At 38.1% G+C, this 19,703-nt stretch overlaps 1 protein-coding gene across 3 annotated transcripts; it reads right to left on the bottom strand.

Annotated features, from left to right (window-relative positions):
• Positions 1-41: 41 nt before the first annotated feature.
• fshr (follicle stimulating hormone receptor) lies at positions 42-19,054 on the bottom strand. Of its 3 annotated transcripts, none has more exons than XM_034707596.1 (14): positions 18,639-19,054; positions 15,663-15,734; positions 13,328-13,402; positions 13,044-13,118; positions 12,872-12,946; positions 11,367-11,441; positions 10,996-11,076; positions 8,427-8,495; positions 8,250-8,324; positions 7,551-7,733; positions 6,590-6,810; positions 5,716-5,897; positions 5,405-5,596; positions 42-4,472 (listed from the first exon to the last, which is right to left on the bottom strand). In XM_034707596.1, exons 1-14 carry the CDS (start codon positions 18,821-18,823, stop codon positions 3,936-3,938), a joined length of 2,097 nt encoding a protein of 698 aa, XP_034563487.1. In that variant the 5' UTR covers positions 18,824-19,054; the 3' UTR covers positions 42-3,935. The 3 variants fall into 3 exon arrangements, with proteins under 3 accessions (XP_034563487.1, XP_034563486.1, XP_034563488.1); XM_034707595.1 differs by having other exon boundaries at positions 6,590-6,813; positions 18,639-19,053; XM_034707597.1 differs by lacking the exon at positions 15,663-15,734 and having other exon boundaries at positions 6,590-6,813; positions 18,639-19,053.
• Between the last annotated feature and the right edge of the window lie 649 nt (positions 19,055-19,703).

Genomic DNA, 19,703 nt, shown 5'->3' with positions numbered 1-19,703 from the left:
ACACTGGCACACTGAAGCATTACTCTGAGCCTGCTTTCGAACATTGTTGAAAGGTTTTATTTAGATTTAAACATTTATCTAATTTTTCCTTTGTCACATCGTGTCTGAAGAACATCTGCATGTACCCATTCTTCCCACACATTTCAATGTCCAACAAAATCACAGATTGATCAGTTGTAGTGCTGCTTACAGAAGTTTGAGAACAATTACATGACAATACAGAGGGATGTAATTCACTGATTCTTTTTCTCTGTATGAATAAATCAATAAAAAGTAAGCAGACACACTTTATAACTATATAACTATATTATAGAGACAAATACAAAGAAGAAGTTAGATGTCCTGCGTAACTGTTATCACTACGGTAGTTTAAACTGAACCAAGTAGGGGAAAAAAGAACAGCATAACTTGTGAAAAACTCTAAATGAATCGCTTTTTATCTCCCTGTCTCATTCCTCCACAGTGCTCTGTCTGCAGACTTTAAAGACTGTCAGTGCTGCATGTGAGCAGTGAAGAGTTTTCAGAGGCTGTTTCCTACTCAACCCGCAAAGCAACATCTGACTGTATCAGTGTAAACATCAAGTCAGACCTTTTTAAATAACATTATTATTATTATAAACAGTGATATGCTGCACTACACGCAACCTTTCTCTCAGTTTTGGAATGAGTGAAAGTGATACTTTGATTTAACACAAAATGCCAGTGCTGACAAAGACAGAAACATTCAGTTTTTATTGATTTTATGTAATTTTATCAAAATAAACTTGACCTCATGCTGAACTGCTGCAAATTTGAGGTTTTTTTAGCAACAAATTCTGCATTATTAACACACTTTCTGCATTCTATGTTTTGACATTTTTAACATTATATTATTAGTACTACTATGGGTTTATATTTCACCTTGTTTATCATGGATTATACAGTTTTTTTGGGGTCATTTGTATGATTGTAATCAACTGTGTTTTCATGAATATGATATTCTATACCTGTTTCTGTCAACTTCACTGCCTATTTCCCTGAAAATAATTTGAGCTGTCTGTCATCCATGAAAGGTGCAGACAGTTTTAAAGTGTTTTCATTAGTAGTATCTGGTGATTGTATGTTAACTTATTGAGCCTGTAGAACAATTAAGAAGGCATGATAAGAATAAACCACAATAAATCCTGCACCAGTAGCACCCCCTGCTGGTTAAATATTAGAATGCATGCACAGGCTCAGTGTTGGCATGTAGGAGGCAGTGTATCCATATCAATAAGCTGGACTCAGTCAGATTCCTCTTTGCAGCTGCAGCCTTGAAACCCTGGGTGTCTCGTTTCTCAGTGTGTATGTTTGTGCGTGTGGGTGTGGGTGTGTGTGTGAGCCTTATCTTGTGCCGTATCCATCCTCCTGTAATAAGCAGAAGGAGCAGCTGTGTAGTCTCCCCCCCCTACACACACTCCACCCATCCTGGCACACAGAGCAGAGGTTGGTGGGGTCACTTAGTCCTTGAAAGCTTTGGATGCTGTGAAGGACGGCAACATTTTTCGATAAAGACTTTAAAGGTTTTAAAGGTTTATTCCTTTAAATTCCTCCTCCTCTTTCTCACCACAGAAACAATGTACAGGAGAGAGGATATAATAAAAAAAATGTATGAATAAGATGAAACACACCAGATATACCCTTTGCAAAACACACACAAGTAAAAAAAAGTGGTTCAGAATACTTATTTACAACGTGAAACAATCAAATCAAGGGTAATAACTCAGAATTCATTAAAAAAGTGATAAACTGAAGGTGAGGAGACATGTGGATGTTTTTTAAAGCTCCAGCAGACAGACTGTATGAGGAGATTATTAATGAGGGTCCCCGTGGTGTGCTTCTTAATGAATATGATTCAATCATGATGTTGAATGTTAAATGGATGCTGATTTCTTGATGTGAATATGTGCGATATCCCCAGTGGCCCACTTTTATGAAACCCTTTCAGAGAGCATCAGATCGTCATGGGACAGCAGATGGAGGGGTTTGTAGCAGGAGACGGCACCTGAAAGTAAAATCAATTCACTTCGTCCTCTATTTTCCTCATCTGAATTGTTCTAATGCGGTAAACTCCACCCATCTGGTGTTTCAACTGAGTTAAAACAAAGACGAGGAATGATATAGGAGAGAAATTTGACCTGAATTTGGTCAAAGTATTTGAAGCTAACTTGGTTCTTCACACTACACTTAAATATGAATTTTTCTCTAAGCTCGTTACTCTCAATTCCCTTTGTTATTAAAAAAATATCTGTCATTTCTAGCTTTGAAATTGTCAAAACAGGCTTATAGTTAATTTTTTTTTATCTAAAGGAAAGTTTAGATTATTGTTATGGTGTACCATTTTGCATCCCCTTCAAATATCAGCACAAGTGTTTTACCTAAATGCATGTGACCATTACATATAAAGAGATTTCATTGCATATCCATGGATGCAGATCACTTATGACCTGTTGCAGCCCAAAAACGACAATAAATGAGAAAATAAAAACAACATGGATGAAAGTTGAAGCGGAAAACATTGTTGAGGACAAGCAGATTCAGAGCTTTGGGTTGGATTTTAAAGCTCCTGTGAGGAGGTTACAAAACAGACTGAAACAAGTACTGATGGTTCTATATGTGGGGTTAGAGAACCATCACTGCCCCACACACAGTTATAGGCCAATACAGAGACAGTAGAACAACACAGCTAAGGCTAGACATTTTCTTTGTGACTATTCAACAAGTAATAATAAAACGAAGCAGCTAATTTGACTACTTTTGTAAATCTTTGTACAATGATAGACATAATGTGCAATTTCAAATCATTTTAATTTTTAATCTTTTTGGAAGGCATCTCATGACCCCTCTATCACTGTCTTGTGATCCCCAATTTGGGAACCACTCTTCTATATGACCCACTGAAGCAAACAAGACTTCCAACTAACAGATAGATCATCTCTATTTATTACCCGGCCTTCTTACTGATCTTCCGGTTGTGTAAGATGCTTGATTCTGATTGGTCAAAACCCCTTGACAACAGTTATTTACTTTCACTAATATGAGCAACACCAGAGGCAAACTGATTACATGTCCTGTCAAATCAATCCAGGAAAAAGAGTTCTGGCACATTTTGCATCTGCTTGTTGACACCATAGACCCGTAAGGTGAGGTAAAACCATTTGTTTTCGTTAGCATCAAAACAATGTGGCTAAATCGTTAATTTCGCTTAGCATGCTCGATCAGCAGGCTACGGACATTTTTATATTGGACCCTTTCCAGCAATATTAGCAAGGGCTTCGCGTCACAGTTTTGTCTCACCCTGTCAGGATTCTATTTCCCATAACTACCTGCTAACTATACAATATCCCTTACATAGTTATTAATGCCAGAGACCACTGTGCTATGTGCTAGGTGAAGTGATTAGCACGCTGCAGAGGAGACCTTTTTATATTTTCCTTTGCAAGGATTCTCAATGAGCGATACCTTGGACTGCTAAAAGAAAGCAGGATGAGAGTTTTGGTTAAAAAATGCTACTTACACATTACAAGAGCTCTAAGATGAAGCAGTTAATGTTCATTGTTTTCTCTTAACTGTTCTTTTGATTTGAGGCTTAAAGAAGTGAAATATGACTTGAGGTTCAGTTGACTTTACGCAGAACATTTTCACTTTTACTGTAGTAAATGAGCGTAGCACTTGTACTTCTACTTGTCTTTGGTATACAACTATCTGTACTTCTCAGGGGAAAAAGTGGTGTACTTTAGATTTCTGATAAGCAGTGAGTTTGGTATCTCAACATCTTGAAGATGTCAAACAGGTGTGCCTTCTGAGTCGAGTTTGATTTCTTGCAATTCCAAGATTCGGTTCATAACTCGGTCCAACTTTTGAGAGACTGTCTCTTTTGTCCCTGTGAGTCTGTAACAGTGTTTCTTCATAACAAGTCAATACTCTTGTTTACCATCTAGACTCAAAGTATGGGCCAAGGCGCACAGCATCACATGACTGCTCTTTGGAGATGTCCACGCCGGCTGCTGACAGGACGAACTCTCAGTCCGGTAAATCTGTGCCCGCGTCTTAAACAAGCCGAAACGGGCAGCAAGGAGGAAGAAATCTCGCCTGAATGTGCGGGTGAAGAAGGCGTAGAGGAAGGGGTTGGAGCAGGAGTTGATGGGGTAGAAAAGCACCAGCAGGAGTTTGGCATCGGAGACGGTGATGAGAGGGAGCTTGAGAGCGGCTGAGAGGGCGAAGAAGGAGATGGGAGCCATGCAGACAAAGTCAGTGAAGATGAGGATGGCCATGCGTTGAGCGACTCGTGTGTCAGCGTGGGCCGGGGCCGACGAGGGGTTCCTGACGGTCAGGTAGATGCTGAGGTAACAGATGCACACGCAGAAGAATGCCAGGATGTTGAGGAGGAGCAGGGACACTACGTACACCTGAGCGACAACCGTTCCCACGTCCATGGGCAGGCAGATACTCACCTGCATGAAAATAAGACGCAGATAATCAAAAATCTCCTGAGAGCCTGGGCTCAAAAACCTTCCCTGTGACTTAGATCTCTCAAACAAAGGTAACCCTTGAGTTTGCTGTGAGTAATAGCTTATATCTTTGACTTTGTAGGGTAATACTTTGTGCAAACAGTACAGAACATACTGATATAAGCATGTAAAGGGGAAAAAGATAATGAGTTTGAGAGTAAAGGGGTTACAGAGTCACAATAATTTAAATACAAGGTGTTCAAAACAGTATTTGTGACTTAAATAGGGTCCTTTCAAATGTAGAATTCATAAAGTAATTTATAATCTGACATTGGAGACAACGTATATTTAATTATTAGATCAATGGAATATCTCAGAAATGCAGAATACTTGAAAAAAAAAAGACGAATGGGCGGGCATTAGTATCACATTCTTCCTGTTATGTGTCAAACCAACCAAGTATGTCAGAATGTCATGAATAGGAAAATGTAAATTAAGTATGAAAATGTTTGTAAAATATGTCTTATTAATACAGTAACAAATAAAAGAACTACAGAGCTGCTTCATATCCTCAGTTTTTTTTGTGGCATATGATTTTGTGCACCATTGTGCATCCCGAACTACATGGACACAAGCAAATTTCAAAAGATGGGTAATTTTAGTCAACAAATGTAAAACTGAGTATGTTTTATTTATACAAAGCACTCACCTTGTTGTACTAGAACATCACATTACATTAGTTTTCAGAGTGAATTTCATGGATTTGTGCGTATGAAGCGTATTTCAGTCATTTGGCGGAAAATGAGTTCATGCACCATTTTGCATCCCTCATTACTTGGCACAGTTCAGACCGTGTGGCACTGTTAATTGCTGTCACAAACGGTTAAGCACAGAAGCAGTAAATAGAGTACATCAGGTGTATATGAAGCACCCACCTTGCTGTAGCTGCTGACCCCGACTGCGGGCAGCAATCCAGCAATCGAGGAGAAGATCCAGCCCGCTGTCATGACCATGCATGCATGCCTCAGACGAAGCTTACGGTCGAGCCGCAGAGCGTGTGTGATGGTGTGCCAGCGCTCCAGAGTGATGGCTGTTAACGTGAACACTGACAGTTCACTGGCAAACACCTGTATTTGACACACAAACCCACATATTTCTACTCAGACTCAAAGATTTATGAGCGTCATTTATGAATTAAAGCAGACGCATCATTTGTATGCAGAGGACTCTCTGCACAGACACACACCGTGAAAAAGCCTGCGGCTCTGCAGCCCAGGCCCGTCTGCCAGTCTATGGCGTGGTTGTAGTACCGGCCACGGGTGAGCATGTCTACAGTTGCTATGACGACTAGGTAGATGCCCATGCACAGGTCAGAGAAGGCCAGGTGGCACATTAGGAAACGAGGGACAGTCAGTTTGGAGCGGCTGCCTGAAAACAAAGTAAAACACAATTATTAGTTTTAGCTTTCCAACGTTAAAAAAGCTGACCTTAGTTTAATTTAGATATTTCATTCTGATCGATTTACTGTTACTGAAAACTTAACTTTTTTACCTTTAAGTGATGTGTGAGTGTATTTAGCTGTCTGGAGCAACCATCTGCCAAATATCTGAGTACACCATAATACCTGCAAGCTAAACAACCTCTAATGGTAGCAATGATTCTCCGTGTGAAGTCTGCGGTCATTAGTCCCAGTAGAAAATAAAAACATCCCTGTTTTTGTTGTTTTCACGTAGACAGCTCAATGAGACTCGTCCTTTCTTTCAGATGGGAGAGGATTTTAACTTTACGGGGCACTGTGTACGTTTAAGCATGTGTTATTGTTTCTGTCAGTTAAGTAAAGATAATAAATAAGCACACAAGCAAATACTAAAGCAAGAAACATGCAAAGGAAGTCATTTAGGAAAGATAAAAGAGGAAACATGGTCAGGGAATGTAGGGAATAAATAATCTCACAAAATGGAAATATTAATGAGAGCAAACCCCTCAAGCCCCTTTGTGATAGGGTATTGTGTTCAGTTGTGCCTTGTTGATTCCACCCTTTGAAATATTAAAAAAAAAAGAAATCAAATGTGACATCGAAATCCCCAACAGAAAACTGAAATGGTTGCAGCGTTTCATACCTAACAAGACCACAAGTACGGCTGCGTTCCCCAGCAGCGCGAGGATGGAGATGATCCAGATGAGGACCCGCAGGGGAATGCCGGTCATGATGTCCTCACAAGGGTTAAAGGCATCCTGGGTTGGGGTGCAGGTGATGGAGGTGGAGTTGGAGCAATGGTCTCTGTAGAAGTGAATATTATCTAGGGCCTCTGGGTGAGAGCACCAAGAACTCCAGTTTGATCTGCTAAAGAAACAACAACAAAATGAGCTGAATTTGAGGTGTGGGAAGAGAGAGTGGCTAGGGGCTGAGGGTGGGACATTGTCTTGAAATATCATGATATAATTTTAAGGCCATATCGCCCACCCCTATTGTCCAACCCTAACCCAACCCTAAACCTAAACCCTAAATCAAAACCCCAACTCTAAACCCTAACCCTAACTCTAACCCTAACCCTAAAACCCTAACCCAACCCAACCCTAAACCCTAACCCTAACCCTAAACCCAACCCAAAACCCTAACCCCAACCCTTACCCTAAACCCTACCCCAACTCTAACCCTAAACCCTAACCTGAACCCTAAACCAACCCTAACCCTAAACCCTAACCCTAAACCTTAACCCTAAACCCTAACCCTAACCCAACCCTAACCCCAACCCTAAACCCTAACCCTAACCCCAACCCCTAACCCTAACCCCAACCCCTAACCCTAACCCCTAAACCCTAAACCCTAACCCCAAACCTAAACCCTAACCCCTAACCCTAACCCTGACATTTATAAGAAGAGCCACTGTCATATTTCACAGGGGAGACAGTATTAGTTTTTATCTGTAGCCACTTCAATTGAAAATATCTTGATATAATTTTATGGCCATATCATCCACCCCTATTGTGCACTGTAAGTTTAAGTAAAAAATATTTCCTAAATCTCTGATCCATCCTTTAATATGAAGGTGTTCTTACATCAGCGTAAAGTATGGATACCTGTTTCTGTGTATGTTGTCAAAGGCGCAGCAGTGTGATGAGTACGTCAGGTTAGCCTGGTACAGTTTGGTAAAGAGATGCAGAGGAAGCTCTGTCAGATTGATGGCAGACTTTGCAAATAGCTTCTGCAGTCCACTGAGTATGGAGTTCGGCAGGGTGCTTAGGGCCGTGTGGGAAACATCCCTGGAAGTAAAAACAAGCTGGAATTAAACAAAGAAGCAAGAGAAACTTTGAATCTTGTTCATGCTTTTTCAGAATGTCCTTGATTGTTTGCTCAATGTGAATGACAACTGACCTATATTCAGTTCATTAACTTGTCAACTTTGAAAAAAAACCTTCTGTATTGAGAGATTTATGTCAGCAAATGTCTAATTTTGGTCTACATAAGAGTTTTATTTATGGATGGACATTCATAAGAAGAGCTGCTGTCATATTTCCCAGAGGAGACAGTATTATTTTTTATCTGTAACCACTTCAATTCAAAATGTGTCCCTTTGTTTTGGGAACAAACAGGAAAATCCCCTGTTTATACGACATCACCTGCTCTCAGTTTATTTTTACCTTAAATCTGGCATGTTTCTACATTTTTTAGCCTCCTCACACACGCCACATTGTTTCATGTTTTCTCCTACATGCTGAGTTTAGCAATGATGAGGGTGAATCATGTAGGCATGAGATACTGTTGGATGTCATGCTTACAGTACCACCAACTCACTGGAACCCACAAAGGCATTGGGATTGATGTGAGTAAGCTGCTGGTTGCCTCTCAGACACCTGAAATAAATACAGAGGGAGAGAAGGAGAGAGAAATTAAAAATGTTAGCTGATTATTTTTGTAAAGGTTCTTTTGTAATTGTGTCTCTGCCTGTGACTCACAATCTGTGCATCTTTGTGCCGTTGAAAGCGTCACTCGCCACCTCCTGGATTCCATTTCTGGTGAGCCGTCTGTCATTGGAAAAAGGAGCCAAATTACAGCCATGTGGCTCCGTCACAGAACAATCCCAACAGTGAACTTATTCGAACAATCAGAGCTAATTTTAATGTGTGTACCTCTTTTGTTCTCAGCGAATAGAGAAGTACAAGTATACCAAATACATTAAATAAATAGGGTTTATTATGTAAGATTTATCTTCCATCTTTTTGTTGCCGCTCTGCTTTTAACTGGGCAGGTTTATATCTGCTCGAAAGATGGCTTTCTGTATTCAATTCAAAAGTACACAATTTATAATTTTGAGAAATGCTTCACACACTAACAAGAGGATTCTTGAAGGTTAACACCCAGTCTCCTAAAAGTATGTTATCATAAGTAAAACCTACATGCAGTAGCCAGCTATCTTAGCCTAGCTCAAACACTGGAAACGAGAAAAAACTACCCTTTCCAAAAGTAATGTTATTAGAAACACTGTCTTGTTGAGGGGAAGATACTGAGATTGATACCGGTCTCATAACTGTCTGATAAGTATATACCCACAGGTAGAAGCCAGCTAGCTTAAACTAAGTCATAAACTAGAGAAAAACCCAGAAACATCTCACATGCCCCTGCCATGAAAATAAGTTTGAGCTTATTTAAAGACATGCTATTGCGTAAGGAGTGGGGGAGTAGGATCAAAGGATTAATACACCTATCATATCTGTGTACTCAAAACGAATACACATGCTGCTACTAGCTAGCTAAGATTTAATAATAAACAGGGAATCAATGGTATTCAAATGCAACTTGCTTAAAGTAATGCTATTAGACTTTCTTGTTAAGAGTAAGACTAGTAGACTGACACAACTTTCATATTTGTTCATTCTTTTTTTTAAAACCAAGAGGCAGCAGCCACCTAGCTTAGCGTAGCTCACAACTGGAAATGGAAAGAAACAGCTCGCACCATCTTGCTAAATAAGTAATAAGATTCAGCTTGTTTAAAGTTATACTATTAGGAAATACACTTTTTTAGAAAGGGTAAGATGAGAACATTGATGGGACGTGTATATTTTCAGATAAATTCAGTTAAAGGCAAATATCAGAAACAGGGGTACATGGCTAACTTGTCCCTGCCAAAGGTTATGAAATTCAACTTAGTTTGAGGAATGCTAAAAAAAAACAACCAAAAAAACACCCTAGTTTCTGGACAAGGGAAAGATGTTTATGACCACTCATCTGTCAAACATAAACTAAGAAGCTGAGAAAAGGTAGCCAGCTGGCTTAGGCTAGCTTAAATATTGATAGCAAAGCTCACTATGCCAAAGAAAGGTCAGCTTACTTAAAATCATTTTAGATGAAAACAATTAACAAGAAAAAACAGTGCTTGTTAAGTTTTTAATTTTTAATAAAATGTAATTGTCTATCATTTCATTGTTTGTGACGTAAGCACCTATGCCTTATAATATACTGTAATTTTAAAATTGTAAATACTATATTCTACAAACCTGCAGGCAGATCCAGCTAGCTTAGCTTAACTTTGCTAAAATAATTGAAACAGAAGCAAACAGCTAGCTTATCCCTGTCTAAGGCAAGAAACTTAACTTAACAGCACTGTTCAAGCTAGCTAACTTGCAAGCTACATTTTGTTTGAGTGTACAAAACTGTTTTGTCAAACTCAAATTTCTGAAATAATTAGGTACAGATGTTATGTATAAGTTAGCTGTAGGTTACAGTGGTTTATTTGTAATCTTTTTATCCATGGTAGCGTTTTTCCTAATTCTTCCAAGTTTTGTGCTAAGCTAAGCTAACCAATATGTCATATATCTATATTATATGGGTTTTTTTTTCTTATTTGAGATTCCCCTAGTGTCAAACTATCAAATTAAAGTCAGAAGAGGTTAGGATAAAATATATCACTAAAGCTCGAATGATGGTTTGTCACTGGGTTTTAGTGGCTAATAGGTAAATATAATTATTTAGGCTGCATTTGAGTGCTTTTGAGAGAGGACTATGTTTAACTTTTTCATATTTTAATATTCAAAACTTTACTATAAAATCATAGTTTATCAGTTGATGATTTGTTTTATGTGTAAAATATAATTTCTTATGTATAAAGCGTCCCCAAAGTGTAGGAAATATGGTCAGTTAAAGGTATGATATTACCCTTTCAAATAAAATGGAGTAAAGGCAAAGAAAATAAGTAGAGTGGCACACATTTGAAATAAGGCAGATATTCAATTGTGCAATATAATTGTATATACAGTAGATATAGTTATTCATGAGCATACTTTAAATATCAATCTAATTTAGTGATTTAGAGGACTCATATGTAAAGCTTATAGAAAGAGGGGGATGGAGACTATATGTCCACAGTGTAGCAGTAAGAGTGTTAGAAATGTAGGAAAAGGAGACAGCCAGGAGATGGCTCAGTAAAGAGGGCAGAGAGCATTTCAGGGAACATTCATCACCGTGCATGCAATGCCCACTCGGCGCTGTGTGAGGGTGGTGTTTCTAAAAAAGTGATGAATCCCTTACATCTCGCTGATAGTTTGAGTGCAGAGGCCTCTGAAGGCATTGGCGGGGACTCTCTCTATGTGGCTGTTCTCTTGCAGGTCCCTAAGCATCACATGGTTAGAAAAAAACACAAGATTAATAAGAAGTAGGAACATTTCCAAGTAAAAAAACCCAACTATATGTGCTACACTTAAGGTGCAGACATAAAGAGTTGTATTTCTGCTCGTCTTCTCTGTCAGTTTATAGATTTTAAATGCAGTGCTATATGTTCAATGGTGTGATTTATTTAACTCTGTTTGTATATGACAGTCTGTTTGTTCAAGTGCATGTGGGAATAACCATATGTCTGAGCATGCATAAGTAGTTCATACGTAATCAGTGATGAGACTCACAGCAGAAATCTGGCAGCCGTGGACTGAATCTTGTTGAAGTTTGGAAAAATTCTCAGTCCAGTGTTGGAGATGGTCCTGTGATGTGCAAAATAAGCACCAAATGTTACTACATTCACACTACCACCTCTGAAGAACACACACGCAGTGCAGTGAGTCAAAGTGATGAAATCAGACAATGTAGCATTCATTGTGTTAGAGTCAAAAAATTAACAAGTGAAGAGAATCCAAGATAATTCAGAGCAAGGCTCAGGTGGCAGAGAAACAAATCAGTTTAAAGAGTTTCGTGTTCCAAACAACTGTCACGTTATTCTGCACAAACACTTAACAAGTTTAAAATTCAGTATCTCTGAAATATTTAACACTCTGCGGAACACTGATCATTCAGATCTTGGACAAAACAGGTTTTAAATTTGAAAACTTAATTCAGAACAAGACATGACTTTGCTTGTAGATGCTAAATGCAAAATATCCAAACAATGATATTGGAAAGACATTCTGATGTTAAATATAGGCTGACAGGAATAAGATAAGATAAGATAAGATAATCCTTCATTTGTCCAACAACAGGGAAATTTAAGTGTTACAGCAGAAAAAGTAGACAGTGCAAAACAGTATAAAGCAAACAAGAGCATATATAGCAATTATTTAAAAAGTTATTAGCATCCATCCATCCACCCATTATCTTGACTGCTTATCCCGTTAGGGGTCATGGGGGGCTGGAGCGTATCCCAGCTGGCTTCGGGCGGAAGGCAGGGTACACCCTGGACAGGTCACCAACCAATCACAGGGCTAACACAGAGAGACAGACATCCATTCACACCCACACTCACACCTAAGGGCAATTTAGAGTGATCAATCAACCTGGTTGATTTTTTTTGACTGTGGGAGGAAGCCGGAGTACCCGGGGAGAATCCATGCATGCACGGAGAGAACATGCAAACTCCACACAGAAAGGCACCTGCCCGGCCGGGGAGTCAAACCAGGAATCTTCTAGCTGTGAGTCAACAGCGCTACCCACTGCACCACCGTGTGCAAAGTTATTAGCAATTCAAATTCAAATTAAAGAAATAGAAATAAGCATATCTTACGACATATATACACAACTACATAAGTAAATTTACAAATATTTACAAAACCATGCTGCTAACAATGCTGTTATGTTTGAATTATTTCATCATAAAACAAATAAAAGTGAGTCCTACGAGACCACTGTGAGAGATTAAAGGTGTTCTATTTGTAAACTTTTGGAATACAGTCTCCATTAGTACATTTTTATTGATGATGTATTTATCTTTTATTTGGATTTGATTATTTTGTGAGGTGAAATGTGACACTTGATTTCTCTTCTGAGGATCCAGGCTAATTAAAAAATCATGACTGTGCCCATGTGAGGTCATTGCATAAATAGGCCTGTCTCCCATGACCCATTTTGGACTTACAGTTTGAAAAACAAAAATTCAAGCTGAAGGTTTTACTTGATTGCTTCTTTCTCACTGAGTACTCACAGATACCGCAGTTTTATGATGTTCCTGAAAGCATCCGGATCAATTTGTCTCAAGTATTTTGACTTTGTTATGGTTCTGAAAGAAACGCACAGTCATTTTCTCATTAATATAAATGACTGATCCAACAATTACTGAGTTTCTCCACCGCCATTATGCTGCCAGTTATACTTACATGTCAGTGAGTTCAGGGAGATCAGAGAAAGCAAAAGCTCCAATGCTCTCTAACGCCACATTTCCAGAGATGTAGCTAAAAGGACACATAAAGCATATGACATGATTTTATTTTTTTTTAAAACAGCACTTATTCTTTGGCATGTTTTGTCTTCCCCATAAAGTTCCCTTCTCATCTGTGTGGATGTTGAGCTCTCTCAGAGCTCAGAGCTCTTCTTGTTCCATAACAAAGACTAAACACTCACAAGCAGATTGGATTCAATGTGTCGTGAACTGTGTACTCACACAACGGTGAGGCGAGGGAGACCAGTGAAGGCAAACGCACCAATCCTCTCCAGCACATCGTTCTCTGACACGGTGCTAAAGATGGAGGTGTTGGAGGAAAGAGGATGAGATGGTGGGAAAAACACAACAACCTAGTCATTTAAAAAAAAAGTTAGAATAAGGCACATTACTAAAAAAAAAAGGTGCATGAATTGGAAACTTTGGTCATCTGTTATTTGAGAAGGTAGCCACCCTTTAAATTAATAGCTTAATAATACAATGCTGCAATGCAATACGGCCAAACAAATCAAGAGCAAAAAAGGTCGACCTTTTACAATGATGTTCAAAAGCCGTCAATTCCTCAGTTGTTTAAACGGAAATTCAACCTCCAACTATCTGACAACTCTAAAGGTAGGAAAACTCAGTTGCTTATTTTGGCCAATATTGGGTTTGTTTAAAATAGGTCTCTTCAATTAAAGTTAAAAATTTGTATGCCTTCAATCAAACACCTGGTTATAATCACCTGGAGCCTTGACTTCATGCACACCAAGCCAAGGCTCCACCCAGTGTTCCATGAAGGAATTACAGGAAGAATACATGTGACACTATGTTATTCTGTGTACCAATCACAGATCAAATATATCAAAAAAAGATACTCTAAGGATTTGTCTACAATTCATATTGACTCTGTTGAGATGCCTCAGGTATCAGCTACTAGATTCCTTGGAGTTTTTGTTGATGAGAATCTGAGTTGGAAAGAACAAATCGATTGGAAAAACTAATAAATTATAAGCAGATTAGTCATCTTGTTACCTCCAATTGTCTTTCCTCCTCTTTATTACGGCCTAATTCATCAATATCTTTCATATTGTAATATAGTTTGGGCGACTACGTTTCCTACGACTCTGTCAGGATGGCAACTCAATCGAAGTCACACATCTCATCTGCTCCTTTATTTCAGAAGCTGTAGGTTCTTAATATCTATAACATCAACATCTCTCAAATATGTGTTTTTTTGTATAAAATACAATGTGAGGGGAATATCCCTGATCACTTAAAGGCTTACTTTAAATTCAATTCACAGGTCCACTCTTAATCAACTCGTCAAACTTTATTTCTTCATCCTCCTTAATGTTTTTTCTGTAGAAGTCAATTCTTGATACGTTTCAGGGACAACAAATTCAATTCTGAAATACTTATTCCAATATGGTGAAAAACTGTTTGTCTGCAAAATGTTATAAAAGATGCATGTAAAAAACATTTAACAACTGTTATTTATTTATTTGAACACATATTGTACTGATGCATTTAAGGTTGATCATAGTCTTTTTTCATAAATGTGTTTTTATGCTAATGCTAATATTATCATTGTGATGTAACTCATATTTTCTACTTTTTAATTCTGTTGATATAACAACTGTATTTATATGAATTGTTAATTTCGTATATTTTTGTGTTATTTTATTATTAATATCAACTCTTGTCTTTATGTGTGTATGTAGTATTTTTTTTTATTAATTTGTGATATTAGAATATTATTTGGGTGGAGGCTTCAATTAAGCTCTCTGAGTTTTCTGCCTCTTCCTGCACTGTATACCATTTTGTTATGTGTGGTTTTAATTGTGCAAATAAATAAACATAAACATATACAAACATAAACATATGAAGAGTTCATTTGCAAAAATAGTTAACTCACTTTTGAAAAATTTAAAAAAATGTTTCAAAAAGCAAATTTTTTCTAATACTTGCTTTTGGTATGATCAATCAACTGAGGTTGGGTGGCTTTGATGAAGTCAAAATGACTTTACTAATCTATATAAAAAAGAAATATGTTTTTTGAAATTTTATAAAAACTGAGTTTTTACAAATGAACTCTTCATATATTGACTCCAACAATTCATGTGATTTTTGCCTTGAAAAAATCAAGTTGGACTTGTGAAAACCTTGAAGGACATTTCCCCTTTTTTTTGGCCTTTTATACACTGAAAAAGAAAATTCAATGATAAAAGAAACTATTAGCAGCAGCCTTACTTCACATCTACAAGGATATTGGGAAACAGTCCATTATAAGAAAGTAATAATACGGAAGTCTGAATTCTGGACGATGTTCTTGCCTGCTCTGTTCAATTTTGGGGGATTTTGTTTGTGACTTGAATCTGAAAACACTCTTAAAGGTTGAGTTTTATATTCAAACTCTACATATGAAACTTCAACCTTTACCCCATTTTTTCATCACACAGTAAAACTTGCTCGACTCTGCACCTCTCCTGTTTGGATTATCCAAATCTGGAGTGTTTTGACCTCCTCGGTTCATTACGTTCCACATCAACGAATAAACATTAAGACTCACACTTACAGTTTCTCAAGGTGTTGCAGGCCGCTCAATGCGCCCTGGGGAATGACTCTGATCTGTGTCTGATTTACTTTCCTGTTGATGCAGAAATGGACACACATCATGGGACTTAAAGCAGCTCGATGATCACAGAGAAGTTAAAGTAAAAAGTGAAAGGAATCTTGAGTGGCTGAATTTTTTGTGTCCTCTCTTAAGTTGGGGCACTTTTTTGTCTAACGAGAAGGAAGCTGTTTTCCTTACAAGGTCCAAAGATTATTGTACATCTGGCTGTTGTGGATCAAATATGAAATGGCCATCCAGTTCTGCATATTTGTAATTGTTCCAACTGTTCCTCAGCCTTGACCTTAAAGCAGAACAGATGAGGACACACACATTGCTGCCTGGGATTTCACTGGAAGTCTCTTGGGAATATTCGCCACTTCCGTCACAAAGTATCGCTCATCAATGCATGTTGTATCAGTCTTTGTACGCTTTTGTGGGAAACATTAAATACATCCGGACTCTATTCTTGTGTATGTTTCAGGTTATGCTTGTGCAGAAGCTTCAGGCGATCCTTGTTCTTTTCTCCCTCCTTTCAGCCTTGAGATTCCTCCAAAACTTTCGTTGGCCAAAACAACAGGTCAGTGTTTACTCCATGTGGCAATGACCCTCACTTGCCTCATCCAGCTTGGTCTCACTGCATCGTCCACACTTGCAGTACCTTAAAGTCTACACCTATGTAGCAAAGCCAAAATTGGCTTTTGCTGCTTCAATTTTCAACTCTGTCTCAAATAAAGAGTACATGAAATGAAAGCAGTCTCTGAACAACACGTGATGTGATGATGGTAAAATGTCATGCTAGCCCAAAGGAAATGATGGAAAGTAGAAAAGAAAAACCAAACTGATATGTGCTTAACACATGAGTAGAAAAAAATATTGTGGTTTGGAATAAAACAGCTAAGGATTGAGCCGGGATTTAGCCTGATGGTTAAATTGCATGCCAATGTGGCACATGGCTCCTATCCTGCATTTCACTCCCTCTCTCCTGGTTTCCCACCCTGTCCACTGTCTTCTCCTCTTTAAATAAAAGTGTAAAAGCCCCAAAAATAAACTTAAAAAATAAAGAATAAACAAAAAACAGCTAAGGATATTTGTCAGTGTAGTTACTTTCATACAAAACATTATGTATGCTAACAAAAAATGGTGAAAAGGAAAAACATCAACATTAGCTTTTAGTCAGGCAAGGAAAAATCTCCTTCCGGGAAATATCCAAATATTGTTCTTTGAAAGAGAGGGGGGTTATAACTTAAAGAGGGAAGTTAAGATTAAAGATGGTGAGTGATCAGACCACAAGGAGAAGTTTTTGTATTTCAATCGGTGGTGTAAAACTGTGGAACAGACTCAATATGGAGCTAAAGCAATGTCTGATCATAATCCAGTTCAAGAAGAGGTATAAAGAAATGATTTTCATGAGGTACAAGGAGGAAGACAAGGTTTGAGAATCACGAGGGGTTTACTTTTAATTGTCGGTTTAAATATGAAGATTTGACTTGTAGGAGTGCACTCGTATAATGCCAGATAATAGTGAATAGAGGGGTAGGATTAGATGAGTTTTAACTTCTTCCTACTCCTTTTCGCACAAGTAAAGTAAAATGTTTGAGTGCTTGCTAATGGAACTGATTGATTTTGTTTCTTTTGTAAAACTATTTCTTCTTTTCTACTTGTATGTTTTTTTTTCTATTTTACTTTTACATGTTCGAAATAAAGACATCAAATCAAATCAAATCAAATCAAACACACTCAAATGTAAGTCTCCTATGTAAAGATCTTATGTCTTTATTTAATTCATCCATCATCCTCGAGGATTCATTATTAGAGGGATATTTGCCGAGGCTGGCTCGGCAAATATCCGTCTAATAATGAATCCGCTTCTGCTTGATGCTTCTTCCTGTTTAACGCAATATTTTCCTGAAGTGTGTACTGGTGGATTATTATTGTTCTCTGTAACTAATATTTCAAGGGGTACTGCCTTATGTAAAGTGTCATGAGATAATCATTGTTTTGATTTGGTGCAATGTAAAAAAAAAAGGTTGATTTATGTACTTGTGATAGCCATGGAAAAGGTTCACGAAAACAGGCCTTCCCTTGGCGTTTTTTCTGTGGCACGAAATTTTCAGACTTTATTGCCATCACCAATAATTACAGTTTTACATTATAGGTAATTTGAAAGGAGTAGACAGTTAATTTAAAAGGAAAGATAAATAGGAACAGAGTGGCAATTGTACAAAAATAACACAAAAAAGAAGAAAAAACACGAATGTTAGTTGACATCTTAGACAGAACTTGACTTTAGTAAGGGATGATAAAAAAGACCTGAAAGTTGAACAGAAGAATGGGAAAGCATTAGAAGCAGTTGAAGTAATACAAGCCTTTCCTATATTTCTTTAATATCCTTGTATTTTGGCCTTCATGACACCCAATGTGTTTGGAGAGTTTATTGTGGAGAAAGAATCTCTCCATGCCTTTTTCTTTGTCTTTGTGGACAAAGGGATGTAATCAAATGCTTTGTTTGAAGAAACTAGTGCCAATTGAGGATTTTTTTTTTTTTTTACCCAATTACAAATGAAAAAAGGAACACACAAACAAAAAGAAAGCAAGAGACATCACCTGAAAGTAGCTGGTCATCTACATGTTAGTTAAGGAATTTGGAAAAATAGAGATAAAGCAAAGAGTTGGTCAGAGTATTCGTATCCTGTTGTGCATCAGTTGAGAAGGGTTTCACAGCAGATAGGATTCTATTAATCTTGGTTATCTGTTAAATTATAAACCATATTATTAATTATTAAAGGCTAAGCAGCATCAGTATTACCTCTAAGACTACAGAACAACTCGGCTTTACATTCTTCATAACCATTTCTTCAGATGTTACACAAATGACAGCAGAAATGTACATCTCTTTCTCTTTGTGTAGATCCACTTGTTGTGTGTGTTTGTACTCACATGCATCGTGTGTTGCTGGAGACATTAGAGGGAATCTCAGTGACCATACTGTTCAGGGTGACCCAGCATGGTGTTTGCTTGGCGCGGCTGGTCTGATCCCGTTTAGTGTCCATCTCAGAAGCAGGCGCCGAGGTTGCCATCTTCATCATCATAAACATCACCATCACCAGAATCATCACCATCATCTTCGCTGTCTTACCACAGCCTATGCACAAATCTCCTTGTTTTCTTCCCTTCTTGAGTGTTTTTTATTCCACGTGGTGTTTACATGCATGCAGGCCTTCCACCTTTGCCCACACTTCACATCTGATAGGATTTCGTCTGTCCGTCTGTCAGCTCTGGGTTCACCTCCAGGTCGAGGAATGAAGGAGTGTATAGTGCTTTGGTGCCTTTCTGCCATGTGGTGAATGATGGGGGCGTGTGAAAAGCTTTATGGGTGTATGAGGATGTAGGAGGTCTCTAAGGGGATGTGTGTTAAGTGTGTGAGTAAAAATATCCAGCAGTACAGAGCAGAGTGAAATCTTTAAAGGATTTAGTTGTTCAACAATCAATTCTCATTTTTTGAGTCTTAACACTTTGACTCAAATGCCTTTCCTCTAAATCAAATCAAACCAGCAAACAAAAACACTTTGAGAAAATATGAATAAAACTAAACACATCATTTTTTACTATTTTTAGTTGACCTTTTTAGTAGAGCCTCAGCACTGTCCAAGGGTCTGTTCATAAATAGTTATTCTAAGCACCAGAGGGAACTCCGACATAACTGGACCGTCAGTAAATCCAGAGTGCTGTTGAAATAAAGCGTCTGGTTATTCAGAGCACACTTAGTCAGAACAAACTGTAAGCACTCTGTCTGGAGAGCAAAAAAACAGTCCACCAAGAGCAGCCAGTGTTACGTGAAAAACAAAAATCCTCTTAGCTAAGTGAAGCAAATAATTTTGCCATGGCCAGTCATTAGACATTATAAGACAGAAGCTAATGTGAGCATTCCACCTAGCTAACAACACAGTTTGATAGTGTTGCATAAGACTTTCAAGACTTGGTTGGGTAACAGTAGGATAAAAA

The sequence above is a fragment of the Notolabrus celidotus genome, chromosome 18 (genome assembly GCF_009762535.1).
Source record: "Notolabrus celidotus isolate fNotCel1 chromosome 18, fNotCel1.pri, whole genome shotgun sequence".
In the NCBI taxonomy this organism is placed as follows: domain Eukaryota; kingdom Metazoa; phylum Chordata; class Actinopteri; order Labriformes; family Labridae; genus Notolabrus; species Notolabrus celidotus.
This window is presented reverse-complemented; position numbering and strand designations above follow the sequence as displayed.

Bases quoted from the DNA above. Each gene is read 5' to 3' on its own strand.
- fshr (XM_034707595.1), bottom strand. From the start codon at position 18,823: ATGATGGTGATGATTCTGGTGATGGTGATGTTTATGATGATGAAGATG. The intron at 5,597-5,715 runs GTGTGTGTCTGT...TGTCAAATACAG, and splicing joins GAGCCGCAGGCTTTTTCACG to GTGTTTGCCAGTGAACTGTC. The intron at 4,473-5,404 runs GTGGGTGCTTCA...ATTTTCATGCAG, and splicing joins GGGTCAGCAGCTACAGCAAG to GTGAGTATCTGCCTGCCCAT.